Source organism: Glycine max, chromosome 11 (genome assembly GCF_000004515.6).
Source record: "Glycine max cultivar Williams 82 chromosome 11, Glycine_max_v4.0, whole genome shotgun sequence".
NCBI classification, from domain to species: domain Eukaryota; kingdom Viridiplantae; phylum Streptophyta; class Magnoliopsida; order Fabales; family Fabaceae; genus Glycine; species Glycine max.
The window spans coordinates 2,444,610-2,462,278 of NC_038247.2; the positions used below are offsets into that span (position 1 = coordinate 2,444,610).

Sequence of the window (17,669 nt, forward strand, 5' to 3'; positions counted from 1 at the left end):
TGATGGTCCATCAATTATATAAATTACTCTAATTAGCCATTTGAAAATTCAATATATTGATTAAATGTCTATAAATGAAACTTTCCCATTCTCTCATAAGTCATAATTAACGCAGATTCTAGATAGGTTATGAAATATGTGCGAACTAGAGCAGTTAGAAGAGAAGGTACTAGTGAATGCAGCGATTGGCATGTAGAGTAGAGTAGAGCATCGCGTTATGTTATCATTTGATGAACAAACCTCTACAAACAAGGTAACATGGAGAATATCCATATACAGCACAGCCTATGGATCAAATCACATTCAAATTTAAATAAATACTAAAATCAAATATGACCGACCGTCTACTGAAACATAGGAAGCAAGAATTTCCATTCCTAGGTTGGTTCTCTATTATAAATATACACATCTATGCTAGGTATGTCGGTCATCTAAATAACAGGCCGGTCTTTTAAGTGTCCGCATCATAATCATTGCAAGCTCCCTTCCATTTAACCTGTTGCAACTCACAGTCAAACAGTTGAAATGTAATAATAACTCAAACCCATAAAAAAGCACTTAACTCGAAATAATAATTTTAGGAGAATATGGATGATACTCACTCTTGGTATTACGATTATGTGAAACCGAAGGAATCTTTGAGATGATCAAAGAGCTCTGCAATCCTTCTAATAGCTGCCACCATACCATCAAATCAGATTCAAAACAAAAAGTCATTTTATATGAAATACAATTTTCAAAGAGTAAAATTGGCTTCATACTTGAAAGAGATAGAACCATAGAATAAAATATTTCATTAGACGCAACCAAGAATAACCACTTTCAGTTATAGAAACTTACTCTTGATGTTGGCTGGATCCTGCGATTGGATCTCCGGGGCTCAACCATGTCGGATGCTGATTTCATGGGATTGTCGTTTAAAGCCTTTTCCATCTCAACTTTACCTGATTTAACACGTGCAGGCGCAAGTTTCCCTTTACTTGCTCTTGATGAGGATGCCCTTTTAGTGGGATGAGCATCCACCGAAGTTGCCAGCGATGAAAACAAAAATGGTCCTGTTGCTCCATCACTTGCAGAGTGGGGTGCTCTCTCCACCTTACTTTCACTCTTGGAAGCAGCATTCTTGAAGAGATTTGAAGAATCCTTAATCCTTTCTGTATGGCCTGTCAGATCATTGGTAAGAGAAATTGCATTTGATAAAGAAATGTCTTTTGGTGGGATTACTCTACCCAAAACAAAACACACGCTGATTTTCCATACTTACTTGTCTTGGGCTTGGAGTCGGCTCCATGTTTCTCTTTGGCATCATTTTTGGAACTATTTTTCCATCCTCTGGGTCCGGAACTTGGAGGCATCAAGAAATTTGTAAGTTTAACTGAATCATTTCTATCACCGATCTTACTGTTTTCATGGGCCACGTAATGCTTGCTTACTTCCATAAATTTCCTTTTCTTCCCAGGTTTAGGAACACCAAAAATTACTTTTGATCCTTCTTTTTGAAGTCCAGTCCTCACCATTCTGTGTGCATCAAATTTATTTCCATTCTTGCTGCTCTTACCAATGTTAAACACTTTATCGTTTTCAGCCAAATTAAGTAATGTCATCTCATCAGGTTTTGCCGACTCCACAGCACCAATGCCTTTTGACATCTTGTCTTTCCCTTTTACATCTACCACATGACTACCCAATTTAGGTCGTTTTTCATTTGGTGTATCACCCTGCATGCAAAATGTAAAAGTTAGCACAGACCCGCATGAAGTTGGGGCAGTAGAAGAACCTAAAACAAAATACCTCATGGGTAGAACTGTCATTTGTCCCCACTTTGTAAGATTCAATCCATTTTCCATCCTTCCAGATAAGGGATGGACGGAGATGCCAAGCTCTAACAACCAACGTTTCTCCACTAGCTGCAAAAAGCCATTATACATTTTCCAAGAATAAGGTGCTAATGCATTTTATGCCTTGGAAAGAATAAAGAAACAACACAGAATACAAAATGATCATATATTGTACTTACCAGGAAAGTGAACAGTAAATGTTGTTTCATCTTTTTTATTCTTCTCTGTTATGACTCCTTCCTGCCAGCTGATGACAAAAACTACCATGTGAGAGAACTTTAACATGCATATTTTTCTTGTTCAGTTTTATTACAAATAATATTTTTACTTCAATAGAAAAAGATGGGAAATGATATAATTTAATTTAATTAAAGAACAGGAGGAAGTACAAAATAATCCTGATTTCATAGGCCAAATCAAACCAACACCCATATGTCTATGATGAAGGAAATCGACGGTGAAGAAGTTATAATATACGCACACAATAACTTCAAAGGGTATTGATGAAATGGCCATCAATACATAGCTAATTAAAAGAAGTCTATATAAGCAAACCTTTCTTGTATCCATGCATCAACTCTATCCCCAACAGACCATGCATAATCTCCCATAGCAGCTCTACGTCTCTTTCTTGTTCCTTCATATTGTAAAGTATTAAGAGGACGAGCAGCACGTATTCTAGGGGGTTTGTCTCCATCACATTCAAGTGAAACCCATTCTTTTAATGGCCCTGCACCTAAAAGACAACAATATTTTTCATAATGAATGAATATTGAATACACATTAATACACAGTTGAATAAGATTTTAATGAAAAATGGTTAGCAATTCATTAGCATCCAGATGTATAATACAAGCTATGGGAGACATGGAACCATCTTTTAAACACTATTTTTTTATGATTTATCCAAATTCATTTCAATCCTCGAGTATGATTTAATTTATGAACTTATGAAACTTCGGAAAAAATAAGTCATATAGTTTGGTCTAATGTAGCATTTGCATTCTGAAGTTCCCTTTTAGAAGAATCCTCCTAATTGGAAATACAGACGTGCCATTTTCTTTCTGGCCAACTAAGTAATAAGATACTTCTGTTCTCATCAAAGTACAGGCATAAAGACTCATGACCAACCTTCAGCAGCTACAAGTGAAGTGTAGCCTACATAAGCTTTATTATCCTTCAAAGTCAAAATATTGGCTGAGAACCAGGCAGCTTTGAACCCTTCCTCATCTTTGAAAACCTGATACATATAATAGCTTCAGTTTACTAGGAAATATATAATTTAAGAGTAAAATATTATTTTTCAAAAATGAAAAGAATGTGTGTCAATTTAAAACCAGTGCCTAATCCTCACTAAAGTTGATATCAGAAAAATGAACCCATGGGCATTAAGTAATTCAACTTAAAAAGAAAATAAATAAAAATAACAACCTCTACGAGTAAGCCCTCCTTGATGCTACTTTCCACCAGATTTTCAGATCCATTACTAACAGTAAAAGGAGGAGCCTGAATTTCAGGCTCAGATCCAGGAACCACGTCAATAGGCTTGACTAAATCAGAAACAACCTTGTGTCCCTTTGCTCCTCTTGAATTCTTTTCATTGATCTTAATAGGAGCAGAAATGCCACCAGATAAAATGTCTCTGTTATGTGTATAAGAAGTTTCAGGAATATCTCTCACATTATTGTTCACCATATCTCTGTTAATGTCTTTGAATAATCCAACTTGCTGAGAAGACTCTCGGGTTGCTTTCAAACATCCCTCTGGGCCAGCTTCTACCAACTGACTTATAGGCAAAGGATCACCCATAGTTACAATTTTTCCTGCTTGAGATACAGCTTCTGCTGCCAGCTCAGCAGCCCTCACAATGGCATCCATATTTTCAGCTCTTTTGGTGGCAGCTGAAGCAGCTTCCACTCTCCTTTTAACAGCTTCCTTGGCAGCAACAATGATAGAACCAGGACTATTGATTCCATTAGCACCTTTCAAGATGGAAGCAGGGGTAGCTTTTCCCAAGTTATTGGTCCCCTCAGAAAGAGAAATTTGATTACTTTGGCTGGAATTATCATAACCAGATGAAAGCAATGCTTCATCAGCCATTAGTTTTGCTTGAAGAGCAGCATTTGAGGCAACATTGGCAGCTGCAGCTGCTGCCTTTGCAATGGTTGCAGCAGCTGCAACTGCAACTGCTGCAGAAGCTAGTTTAGCCTCAATATCAGGCATCAACCCAGAATTTTTATGTTTATCCAACTGATTCCATAACTCTAGGCTATGATTCACTGCAGCAGCAGAGAGAGCAGAAGCTTCCTCTGCATGTACCCTAGCCTCTTTAACTTTCATAAGAGACTCATCTGACATAATCCTCTTCTCAACATTCCGATCATTTTTGGATTGATCAGCAAGAGGAGATACAGACAAAACTGATTTTTCAATAGTAGTTATTGGCACATTCCCAACAGGGGCCACAACTGCAACAGGAGTAGATGTATGGCTACCAACACCAGGAGCCAGTGATTGCAAAGCCCTCTGGCCTAGATCCTCAGAGACCACAACTTTTTTTCTTTTTTTGGGCTTTGGATCTGAATTGTGTTGAGCAGGTGATACTGTCACGTTGTTTGCATCAAGCAGAGAGGCAGTTCCTGTAAAGATACTTTGCAAACCTGTACTGGAAGTAGAGACACCAGAAGTAACATTCTTTATGCCAGAGGAAGGAGGCAGAGATCCTTTGACTGATCCTAGCTTAATTGTATCTGAGGCAGGTGATGCAGAAATCTGGGGGCTATTGTCAGTTACAGGAGTTGGAGAAGCAATCCATGGCCCTCGAAGGGGGGTTTGGGACATCCAAGGTGTGTTATGTCCAAGAAAATTCCTCACAGGAGTAGTTTGATAAGGATGTAATGGAGTAATTGCCTGTGGATAATCCACGACAGAACCTCTTGCAATGGCACTAGATTGCAGGGAATCACTACCTAGACCTAGAGTTGATAGACTCCAAAGTGGAGATGAAAGAGGTATTAAGGGGTTTACAATTGGTGGAGTAGCCTTGCTGCTGGTTCGACCAAGTGGCGAAGAGATACCTTTTCCTTGAGCAGCACTTTGCTTATGTGGCAAATCAGAGGTTCTAGCAACTGCAGATCTCAATTATCAGGAGTTACCAAACAAGTCAAAAAACAAAACCAGAGAAAAAGCTATGTCACAAGAGATACCAGATCTTGATTGCAGAGGTGTTTCTGGGTTAGCAGGATGAGATTTTTGACCATGTTGCCTTTCCATGCAGGTACGCCAAGCATTCTCCCAAAGGCTCCTTCCACCATCTAAAAACAAAATGACTAGGAATTCAATATTTATTATGAGCAAATAACCAAAAAGAACATGCAAGGGAGTCATGAAAAACAAAAAAATTAACCTGATCCTCCAAAAGCTGATATCATATAAGCCTCATCCGGTACTGTGCCTTGACTGCAGCAACATCAATAACAAAAATAATTGGCAGAGTTAATTATCATGCCCAAAACCTAGAATATTAATAACTTATATCATGCAGATCTAAATGGCTCTGGTGAACCTATTGAATTGAGTATGAAATAGGTCCAAGAAAGGCAAAGTATACAATGAGCCAAGACTTTTGAATTTTTCAATTAACCATGGGGGTGAGGATGTTATGCAAGGTTTTTGTAGGGAATAAGTGAAAAAAATGCATGATTGTGGATTCATACTGCACATAAGAACATCAATAACAATTAAAAAAAAATACAACATTTGAACTCACATCAAAGCTCCATATACGAAGATCTGTGCACGTAATTGTACTTGCTGCTGATCTGTGAAAGGCTGATGAAACAAAATAGGTGGAGAAGCAGAAGTGTTCAAATCTGGAAGGCTAGATGTTGAAGTATTTACAACAGCAAATGACTTTGTACTATTTGAGTCAATATGCCCAAACTGCTGCACCTCGTTTGACTGCATCATCTGAAAACCAGGAGATGGGCTCAGGGAAACTTTGGTTGATTTATCACCTCTATCAGTCTGTCTAGCCAGTGTAGTGTCCTTTGCATGACTTCCTCTTCTAGAAGATTCCTTTCCAGCACTCCTATTAGATGCTCGTCTAGTTTTGCGCTCAGGTGTAGCTTTAGAAGCACCATGTGCTACATCTCCAACAGATTTGATTTTTGAGGGACCTCGCCCAGAAGTTGAAGGAGATCCCTCCTCCACAGCCTTCAACAACAAAGTGGAGGAAGGGAAAATATGAGAAGTCTATAATATCAGTTGTCATTCATAATGTAATCGACAGAATATATCAGCCATGCATTTCATATAAATAACCTTTCAAGAAGCCACTTTGCACATTCAGGAAGAAACTAATCAGGAAATATGGGCAATAAAAATAATAACATTCAGATACCAATTTCTTAGCTTGGATTACAAACTGCAACAAGACTTACCAATGATGTTTTGACGGTTTCAGTAACAGGAATTGGTTGCATCTTGCCAACATCAGCTGTAGCACCCTTTTTGGACAAATCATTCACTGAATTTACCTCAGGAGTTGACCTTCTTTCATCTTTAGATGTATTATTCTCCTTTAGATCTTCAGAAACTTGGGGGTTCTGAGTAGGTGAAGCCTCAACTTGATTATTTTCCTTTTCAGTTAGGGAATGGCTTCCACCTCCTGTTTCACAAAACTCAATGTAAGAGTCCGGTACAAAAGCAGAAGATATGGAAACTTGGTTTACACATAAAATGTTGCCAGCAAAGTTCATATTGTGGGCAAAGAGTCATCCTAATGCAAAGGAACTTTCTAGTGTGCATCATGGTGGACTTCGGCATGAGTAAAACAATTGAAATTTCAATAGCAAAAGAATTACCAATGGAAGAATTGAAAAACACATTATCATTGCTCATATAACCAGTAATCTGTTCATTGTTATCGGCTCCTATAGTTCTCTATCATATTCTAAATTGCATGAGATTTAGAACTTCAGTTGTAATTTTTCTTCGCTGACACAATTGATTGTACATAATGAGTACAAGTTTATTAGCCAGAATTAGCTTGATAGCCGAGAAACTGGATCATATAAAGCCACAATTATTCATTACAAAAAAAGAAAAACATCCGTCCACAAGCAAACACCAAGATAATTTCTTTTAGTTGAAAATTTGCTAAGATAACCCAAACTGAACGAAAGGAAGAACTGAACCCAAACAACAATTTTTACTTTACATAGTAATAAAAAAAATTTGAGAAATCATGAGATGCTCTGTGTAAGAAGCAGATACATACAAATTGCAACCATAGTCTTCCTAAAAGTTGTATGGCAATAATCAGATAGACAGTTAATTTTTGGTAGTGAGATAGACAGTTAATTTTTGGTAGTGAGATAGACAGTTAATTGGCAATGAGTACATACATCCACAAAAATTAAATAATCAAATCATTCAATTTTAGACAAAACTTGAATGGTTGGCGGAAAGAATATATTACATATATCTTCTCCAAGTTCTAGAATTGATGCATTAATCTCACACAATAAAATGCAGAATTTAAGGGAAATTTGTAAGTGGACAACAAAACTGGATTAAAGATTACCTATTTTTTCTGAGGAAGACTCGTTAGGATTCTCCTGCACAGTCTTCTTGTCATCCTTAACTAAAGAAACTGTGACAACGTCACTCTGTTTCTTGGATGATGCACATAGAACTTGAGGCATACCAGTCTCTTTTGCAGATTCCTGAATAACTTTATCATTTGCTGTTCCTTGAGGTTCACCAATCTTTACAGCACTAGTCCCTACATTATGCAGGCAATCGCTGTCATGTAACAATTGCCTAGAAGTATCAGAAGAATGATGTTTTTCAGTTCCTGGGACAGGACAAGAAGCAGTTTCCTGCTCAGAACATCCAACGAGGGTAGATGTGCCTGCTTCCTCAGCTTTTGCTGTAGATTCTCCCTTTTCCTCGGCAGAAGAATTTCCAACAGGAGTTATCCCTTGAAATTCATTGTGACTAGTAACTTCATGAGTGGAAACAACTTTGCTAGAAGGTGGAATGTCTATTATCTCATGTGATGTCAAACTATTATTTTCCGAAACAACTTGTGAAACTGAAAAATAAGATGAAAATGAAACCTTTAAGTTAGTGGGCTATTAGGAATTTGATCCCAATATGAGTGTAGAACCTTTTAATACATAGGTAAACAAGAAAGTGACACATGTGGTGCCTAAAGGCTTGTGTGGTTTTGAGAAAATGGTTATTACTTTCATTTCCTATTATCACTAATAATTATGAAGAATGTCACCTTGTTTCCTGTTTTTGATGATTCGTACAAGAAATGATGGAAATGCCAAAATAGGAAACAAGATGAAAACAATGACATTTTTGTAATCATTGGTGAAAACAGGAATGACATTTACTCAAACCAGACAGGCCTAAGAATTTCCATTTGTAGTTCAAGTTTTTAAAAATTTTCAATTTTTAAAACAGGTGCTATAATATGATTCACTAACAGTGTACAACTATTTAGATTGAGTGCATCAAGATTAAATCCTTATAATGTACCAGAATTATTGATAGGTGTGACATGGATTGATACTGTGGAAGTTGTCAACTTGATTTCCATGCTACCTTCACTAATAGATGATGAAACAACACCCTTATCGACATCACAATGCTTCTGGCTAGAATCAGAAGGAACCTTTTCATGCTCCTGATCATTGACAGAGACAACTTGATCGCATTTTTCCTGGTCATTCTGTCTGTCAGATTCATTGTTTGCACATATTTGAGTAGACTTGCCCAAAATGGAAGATTTTGTTGAAAAATCCTTCACACTGCCACTAGGAAAACCTTCTACCTTTTTGCCACTGTTTCCTTCACGGATGGAGGAAATGTTATTTTCCTCAGAAGTAAATATAGATGCCTCTGACTTGTTCGACAATATAACTGTATCCACATGATCACCAGTGTTCATTAGTTCATCCTGATCATTGACAGAGACATCTAGATCACATTTTTCATGGTCATTCTGTCTGTCAGGTTCATTGTTTACACATATTTGAGTAGACTCACCCAAAATGGAAGATTTTGTTGAAAAGGCCGTCGCACTGCTACTTGAAAAACTTCCTACCATATTGTCACTATTTCCTTCATTAATAGTGGAAATGTTACTTTCTTCTGCAGTAGGCATAGATGTCTCTGACTTGCTTGACAAAATCACTGTATCCACATGATCACCAGTGTTCAATAGCTCATCTTCCTTAGTAACACTGCTGCCGCCATGTGTCGTCTTCTCTATGACATCCACATTCTGGTGCATATTTGGACAATTTTCACAATTTAAATTACTAACCTCAACTGCTTGCCCCTCCGAGATAGAATCATCTTTACTTGAAGATTTTGGCAATACACATGTATTTGGTGCAGACTGGTCATCCATTTCCACATCGTTAAGCAACATTACATCTTCACTTACATTGTTCTGAGACAGAGCACTGAAACACATATCTTCACTGGTTTTTTCAACTTTCGGCGAGCCAGAAGCAGCAACAGATTCCATTGTTAAGGAACCCTCTAAACTACTTAACCCAGTCTCAAGACCTTCAACTACACCCCCTTCCAAATTTTCTTCTGTGGGGATTGAACAAAGGGGTTTATCCAGATGATGTGCATCACTCCCAACCATGTCTCGATCCAGAGTTTGTGTGTCCACAACAGCTTCTTTATCCATCAGAGAAGATTCCAAATCTTGATTATAAGTTTGTGCTTGTAAAGGATCTCTCTTGTCATCACCCATATTTTTTATAGATGATTCAGCAATATTAGTTTGCACTGCAGATGAATCATCTTGAGTTTTGCCATGATGTGAGTCATCATCAACAGTCTCAACTTCTCTTTGGTTTGTATTGTTATTTTTGTCATTGGTATCAAGAGTCAGACTCCCCTCAGACACAGGCAAGTCAATATTTCTGCAGATATCACTTAGTTTGGGGTTACTTGAAGTTCCATCAATGGATGATTCCCCTTCATGACCTTGGGAGACTCCACCATGAGGCTTCTCCATTCCTACATCCTCTTTCAATCCAGAAAAACCAGTATGGATACCACCAGGTGGATGTAAATCTGAAACACTACTTCTAAATTCATTTTTATCATCAAATTTTGGATTGGTGTCCATTTGCTTAGCTAAGCAGGCCAGTTCATCACAGGCATCTGATTCCTGAATAACTGTTTGTCTAGGAATATAGTCCTCCTGCCCAACAGATTTTAAAAGCATTTCAACAGATTCTGAGGAAGTTGCCTCAGACCAAACATTGCCATGCCTTGATATAGAGCAAGACTCGGCTGCAGTTGAACTGAACTCTATGCCACTACCCCCTCGGGAGAATGCGTCAATCCACTGGTTATCTTCGTTACTTTCAATGCCAAGAAAAACTTCAGTTTCTACTAAACTATCAAATCTTAAATTTGCTTGAAGGCTTTCATCAAAATCAAACTTCGGGAGAGCATATGGCCTTAATACTGGAGGAAATTTGGCACTCCCTTCACCAGCTAAATGGAGATTCTGGTTTTGAAAATCATTGTCATCATAATCCATGGGTGAATCCCTAAAACAAATAAGTACATTAGAATAAGAGAAACAACAATAATCGTGAGCTTAAACCTGACACAAATGTATGCAAACATAAACAGAATGACATGCATAGAGACAAATACAAAAGCAGAAAGAGGTACATGTAAGATCCAACAGATGCGCATAAGGCATGCATCCATCATCCAAGTATGAGCATATACTTGATATGTATACAAACAGAATCACAAATACATAGAAATTCAAATAAATTAAAAAGTCCGTTGGCTTGTTGCAAACAAATTACAAGCCACATATTAAAGCAGGTAAATGTAGAAACTCAATTCAATAGAGCGAAAAACATATATTAACTGTCACCCACTTTTACCCCATAATTCAAATTTTCACGGCCACTACCTAGTATAGCCCATTAAAAGAAAAACCAAATATCATGGCACCAATAATTTAGGTTCTGCCACGGTACATTTATCTAATCAACAACAACTGATGCACTTTGAAGGGTGAGGGAAAAGAGAACAATCCCTGGGGTTTATGGGCTGTGTCTAATGTTATGCAGAGTTGTTTTTAGAATACCACGAAGGAGAAAACAGCACATAAGATAATCCTCAATAATTTGAAGAGTCCAATCCGTAAATTTATTCAAACAGGTTAGCTTCTTAGGCATAGGGCCATAGTAACATTCAGCAACACATTTGATAACCTTGTGAAAAACATGGCGGAGTTGAAAATGGATACATCAAGCAACTATATTCAACAATGGAGAAATACAAATTGAAATCCGGAACCAATTGAAGTGTGCCGTTGTTCTGACTCAAGTAAGAGAAAACCAAAAAAAAAAAAAAAATGTGTTTCAAGAAGAAATTTTGTCTGCGTCAATTAGCCGGTTAAAGCGGTTAAGTAGAAAGTAACCATTTTTCAAACAAAACTCGCCATTTCTAAGCAAAGGAAGAAAAAGTCTTAACCTAACCAAAGAAGATGAAAAGATTAAGAACCCAAAGTTGGACATGAACAGTACCAGAACAAGTAAGTCTAGAGACGCTACCTCCCTCCATCCGGCGAGGAAATCCAACCCTTTTGATCTCACCTATTCCCCAATCGTACAATCATCTACTGTCTCCAACACAAAAAATCTTGCCGTCAGTGCAGAAAAAAGAAAAGAAACTAAACAGCGAGAGAGCGAATTGAACCTCACCGGTGGATTCGTGTTCCGGCGGATCGAACTAGGGTTGCGGTGATGAGGGTGAGAGTTACGAGGAAGAAGTACGAGCGAAACTGAAAAAGATGTGTGGAGTGAGTGGATTTGTTTTGTTGTTCGTTGTTGGGTTTGGGTTTGGGTGTGGCTGTAGAAAAAAGCAGTGAGTGGGGAATGAATTTTGTTTTTTTCCAAAGGAAGATAAAATGAGTGTCAGCGATGGGAATCGAAATTGAAAAAAGTGGGTTTGTTCGTAAATAGTCAAGATCCGACGGGCGAAGAGGGCCAGAGGTGACACGTGTATGGTCCCATTTCACGCGTGGAAAGTATCTACTTTCTAGGGTTAAGCAGGAAACCGCTATCCGTGGGAAACAGTGTCACGTATGCACGGTTGATGGGTTAGTTGAGGCTGAGTCGAGTAAGGATGTTAGGCCTTTCTGCTGGTTTTTTTCAAGTTGTTTTTATGGCATAATAATTATATTAATATTTAATATTTAATGTACTGTTCATTCAAAACATATGACATGATAATTATATTAATATTTAATTGTCATTCAGTTTTAAAAATCATAAAAAAAATATCATTTCAAAAAATAAAAACAGTTTAAAAAAAAGACAATAGAGAAGTTAAGTTCATCAAATAAGTGTCTCGTCAAAATTCAGATGCTCGAATCCAACGGTTCACAGAGGCTTCCATAAATGAATCAGGAACCGGGAGCGTGTAGTGTAGCCACCTACATTGGTTTTTCAAAAAAAAAATATTTTCTTCGTGTTATTAAATTAGTAAATTCTTCACAAAAAAATAGTAAATTTAATTAAAGGCGAATGGCTGTACCATTAAAAAAAAGGCGAATGAAAAACATAAAAGAAATCCTATTTTTATTTTTAAAAATTTTGCGTTGCACGTGATTTTAGGTTGTTAACTTTTTTGAATTTTCCATCAAAAAAACTTTTTTAATTAATCAATTTTCTTTTTTTTTAAATCAAACAAATTTTGTCTTCTTATAATTTTTTGTTTGAAATTTTAGAATTATTGTTTCATCTAAATGTTTTAAGAGTTTATGATAACTTTTTAATGTAAAATGATTTTAAAATTTGGAAGTTTAGTGAACTTTTTTATGAAATTTAACACTTTGTTTAAATAAAGAAACAATACTTGGTTGAAATTTCAAAGAAGCATGAGAGAAAAGAGAATTATATACCTGGTTAATTAAGTGCTTTCTTTAAGAAGAATTTTAAGTACTTATAACAAAATATTATTATCTAATAAGAATTTATAGGAATATATTTTTATTAAATTATTTTTACAACCCCTTGAACGTTTAATACAAAGAAATTTTTTTAAGCATCATAATCACTATTCTTGAAAAACATGATTCACAACTACTTAATTTATTTGGTTCATCATAAATATTTTCATATAATTTTTATGAAAATAAAAAAGTAGCATAGTATTTATATCATAATTTTTTATTATTTTTCATATTAAAATATTTAAGAGGAGTAACATAATATTTTTACCATGATAAAATCACCTCTCTCATGGAAATATTTTTTGTAGGAAAAGTAGTCAAAAAAATTCTCAAGAAATATTGTTTTATGGAAATGTTATCCTTTAAAAAATCAAACATGGGAAACAAATATTATCAACTTAAAGATTATAAGGAAACTAAAAAAAAATATTGTACCAAAAATTATTTTCTTTTGATAGTTTCAAATCAATGAAAATCTTGTTTATGTTCAAAATTTGGATGAAAAAAAGGAAAAAATTGAAATCTCTAATTATACAGAGGAAAGGGTAAAAGAAAGTTCGAAAAAAGAGAAGAGAAAAAAAAAGAACTTTCCCTTAAGGTGTGTAAAAAAATTGGTTCAACCCAAATTTTTAGATAACCAACCACTACATCGACCTTGGTCGTCAGTATAGTTATCATGTTTACCATAATTATCATGTTTACCAGCTCTTACCATTCCATTTTAGAACCCTAGAACCGATTTGTTCAAATAAAATCAAAACAATTTGTTTTATAGCTCAGTACACAAAACCAATATGTTTTTCCTTTGTTTTTGGTATCATAGCTTCTATCATTTTTTTAAAACCAATTCAAAATCGGTTTTCATCTTAAAATCAATTCAATTCATAATCGATTATCTAAACCATTTTGATTATGAATTGGTTATCTAGAGCATTGCACTTTTTTTTTATTACGAACCAAACTGTTTTAAATAGGGTTGATTTGATTAGTTTCTTTTGGAAAACAATTTCTACACACCCCTACTTCCACTTAGGAGAAAAGAAGCTAAAAAAAAAAAAACTAACTTTATGCAACATTTTAATACACATGATTCTTTTTTCTTCCTATTCCCATGTAAATGGGTGGAAATTTATATTCTCATAAGATATGAAAGTTATTTTTTAAAATAACTTTATATTCTTCTCATATAAAATATGGACATCTACATTTCTTTTCTAACTTTATGCAACACAGGGCACTTGTAAACTTTAAAGGCTGAGATTCAGTTCTTGAGAGAAGCAAAACTGAAAAACCTTTCCCTTCAACTTCAACAACTAAGCCCCTCTCTCTTTCTCTCATTGTTGCCGCTGAATTACGCCCCTTTGCCACACTACTCTTTGTCTTTCTATCGATGTTGTGGGGCTGAGCCAGGGACGGATCCAGCATTCAAAGAAAGGAAACTAATTTTGATATGTTCTGTTAAGTTCACGCTATTTTTGTTATATCATCAGAGACTTTCGTTTCTTAGGAGAATTGTTTCTCCGTCATGAATTAATATCTAACTGGTTTGTTTCATTGCTTGCTGAGAATTGTGTGATGCAATTGCAGGAAAATAAAACAAAAATAATGTTATCTCAATAAATTTGATATTTCTTAAGAACCACTCATATTCACATGGTCAAATCTCGAATCTCGAAATCAATGTCTAAATACGTTTTTGGATATGATATTAGCATAAAGTATGAATAGGAATATTAGTGGAAAATAGACATAAGGATTGGAGTAAAAGATGTATTACTTTTTTTTTATTTTGTACAAGGATACAATATGATTTTATATATAGCAGAACACTAGTTAATTAAGGAAATTAAATATACAAGATAGTCAGTCTAATTGATATGATAGAAAAAAAATTAAGAAAACAAAATATTCTATAAGCAATATTTATTATTATTCTATCATAACAGAATTTCCTATAATTAAGCCATCTAATCACACCATAATTTCTTATAATTAAACCATTAAACAATCATGAATCTATATAATATATAATAGAGAACGGGGGTGCCCTGCCCCCCTTAAATCTGTCCATGGACCGAGCTTCTTGAAATTATTTTAGACAGGGTAAATATAAATATAAAAAAAAAATACACTCGTCCTTAAAGTTTAAGTTTATTACACTTACAGGTTTTTTCCTAAAATCGTATTTATTTTTATTTTCCTTCACTCTTATCAACTATGTTAATTTTTTATGAAATGTCTTCAGAATTTTTATCATTCTTGTATAAGTTTATTTCCAATTCAAGTTCATGTCAGGTTTTGCCTGCAAAAATACTATCAACTCATTCCTTACTTCCTTCATCAACTCCGTTGCCAACCACAATAACTTCACTATCCTTGCTTCCTTTGACGTTGTCTTCAACCTCTTCTGTGTCGCGACGACTTCACCAATGATCAGTGTTCTTGCTACGTGTCACATGCGGTCACCCAGCTCAACAACCTTTACTTCACCTCCTACGACAGCCTGCTACAATTTGACAACTATTTCATCAAATATGACAATGCCACCTTCATTGAGGTTAAGAATATGATGTCAGTGTCACTAGATCTTCATTTCTTTCTTCTTTTCTTGTTATATTAGACCGTATTAGTGAGCCAGGGGGTCACAGTGTAATGGATAATAAAAAAAATAGAAGAGTATTGTGTATGATAAAAAATGAGTGAAGTTAAATGTAATGAGTCATAATCTGAGAAAATGTAAGTGTAATTTTTTTCTTCATTTTCTTTTCCCTTTTATTTATTTGCTCTCAACATTATAATGGTTCTATGAATTTTTGGACTAAGAGGGAAGAGATAACTTGGTTCCCATGTAATATTTGACGGAACAAATCAGTAATAAGCACATAGAGGAAGAAGAAAGAAAAATTAATTCCAAACAAAGAAACAAGCAAGGAACCAAGTTGCATAAGAAGCACATCAAGAATTGAATCACAATAACAATATGATTTAATTGCATTTTTCACTTTAAATTTTTAATTTTTGATAAATTTTATCTTAAAATTTTAAGAAATTTGAAAATTTTATCATAGTTATTTATTTATTAACAAGCACAAAAATTAAAAGTAAAATTTGCCAAAAAATAAAAAAAAGCCAGGATAAAATTTGTCAAATAATAAAAAATTGTGGGTAAAATTTGTCCAAAAAATAAAATAATTGAAAATAAAATACAATTATATTAGAAGTAAAATGATAAAAGATAAAATCGATAAGTTTCTTAAAAATTTAAATAAAACATGCTAAATTAATTTATTGAAATAAATTCATAAAAAATTAAAAAGTCACGGATAAAAATAGCATTAAGCCTAACAATGTTTGGGGACAATTCAAGAGAATCATTCTCGTTGGCATTGTCCAATCTATTTGTACCCATCATCATTGCCTGTTATGAGTAGTGCAGGGTTTTCATTTTGGATAAACATACTCAAAGTCAAAGGGCTTCAACGACAATTAATGAGCATGGATTACGAGCCCTTCTTCTTTACATTCTCCCACAAATGAAGTATGAAACGTTTTTTTTTTTTTTTTTGTTTTTTAATTGAAATCAAAATTAAATCTAAGCCGTTGAAGATTTTTAATCCACGTGTCATTTGCTTGTTCAAGGAAATGGTGATGTCCATTCCTCTCACAAATGGAGAGGATCCGGGCGCGATCTTTTCTATTTGCTAGTAAACTTCTTATTTAAGAGTTGAATGATATACGCGCGTATTTATTATATGATTTTCAACGTAATTTGAAAGTAATAAATACTCCCCCCAATAACGCCTCAAGAGATGCATCAGTTCATGTCATATATTCTTTCATTTGGGTACAACAATCTCTGACCATTTTAAGAGTTAAAGTTAGAAAATTGTATTGGAGCAAATATATATCATCATGAAGCTACGAAGCATTCTCCTTTCTGTGTGCGTTTTGTTTGCTATCTTCAGCCACACTTATGGTACAACCTTTACCATGATTTATATTTTTTTATATTAGAATTTCCCCTCTTATTCTTGTGATTCATACGAATTTTCGAAATATATCTTAATTAGATTGAATTGTGAGTATCTATATTTTTGTTTGTTTGTTTATAATGTTGTAACGCAACAGGGGAAATCAGTTTTTGCCCCAAAAAGATGACACTGGATGGCCTATGTCCACTTGGGAGTTTAGGACAAACCTGCTTTCATGAATTCCTTGCACGACTGGGAGCAAGTGCCATGCCTATGAACTGCACTTGTAAAGATCATCATTTCAAGAATAAGCGCACATGCACTTGTGATGTTGTTTGTGACGCGTGAGACAATCTTGTGTATGTGTATAGAGTGCAATCCAAATAACGAGAAAATAACAAATGTGGACTGATCTTATATTTTATATATATTGGAAATTTTGAAAGGGAACACCCAATGTTAAGTTACGTGTATTTTTTAATATCGACAATAGTTAACCTAAGTGATAGTGTTAATTTGTATTTCTTGAATAATTTATGCAATAATAAATGTGGATTAATTTAAGTTTGACTCTTATTAGTTATTGAATTTGCAATAAATTGTGTTTAAAAATATTCATCTCGTTTTAATTATTAGGGTTGTGGTGGTTTTCAATTTGGTTTTCGGGTAAAATCATTCAAATTTTCATACAAGTATCATGATGAGTTTTGTCTTGGATTTAAAAACATAAAAAATTCAAATTGGAATGAAGAATAATTTCCTTTGGTACATGCAACATATTTTTATTAATAATTAATGGGATCTGTTTGAAACAAGACTAAGAATACTTTT

The 17,669-nt window shown here is 34.8% G+C and overlaps 1 protein-coding gene and 1 long non-coding RNA gene across 2 annotated transcripts; one reads left to right on the top strand and one right to left on the bottom strand.

The window, feature by feature from the left end:
* Window positions 1-193: 193 nt before the first annotated feature.
* LOC100814320 (mucin-17) lies at window positions 194-11,837 on the bottom strand. The gene is made up of 17 exons (XM_006590504.4): window positions 11,615-11,837; window positions 11,438-11,532; window positions 8,394-10,438; window positions 7,426-7,938; window positions 6,281-6,507; window positions 5,608-6,053; window positions 5,245-5,297; window positions 5,045-5,152; window positions 3,270-4,966; window positions 2,970-3,078; window positions 2,394-2,574; window positions 2,018-2,085; window positions 1,792-1,907; window positions 1,265-1,718; window positions 841-1,163; window positions 603-675; window positions 194-496 (listed from the first exon to the last, which is right to left on the bottom strand). Exons 3-17 carry the CDS (start codon window positions 10,426-10,428, stop codon window positions 492-494), a joined length of 6,408 nt encoding a protein of 2,135 aa, XP_006590567.1. The 5' UTR covers window positions 10,429-10,438; window positions 11,438-11,532; window positions 11,615-11,837; the 3' UTR covers window positions 194-491.
* Window positions 11,838-16,635: 4,798 nt separating this feature from the next.
* Window positions 16,636-17,288, top strand: LOC112998410 (uncharacterized). Its single transcript, XR_003263510.2, has 2 exons — window positions 16,636-16,843; window positions 16,996-17,288. It is a non-coding gene; the product is annotated as an uncharacterized lncRNA (long non-coding RNA).
* Window positions 17,289-17,669: the final 381 nt, after the last annotated feature.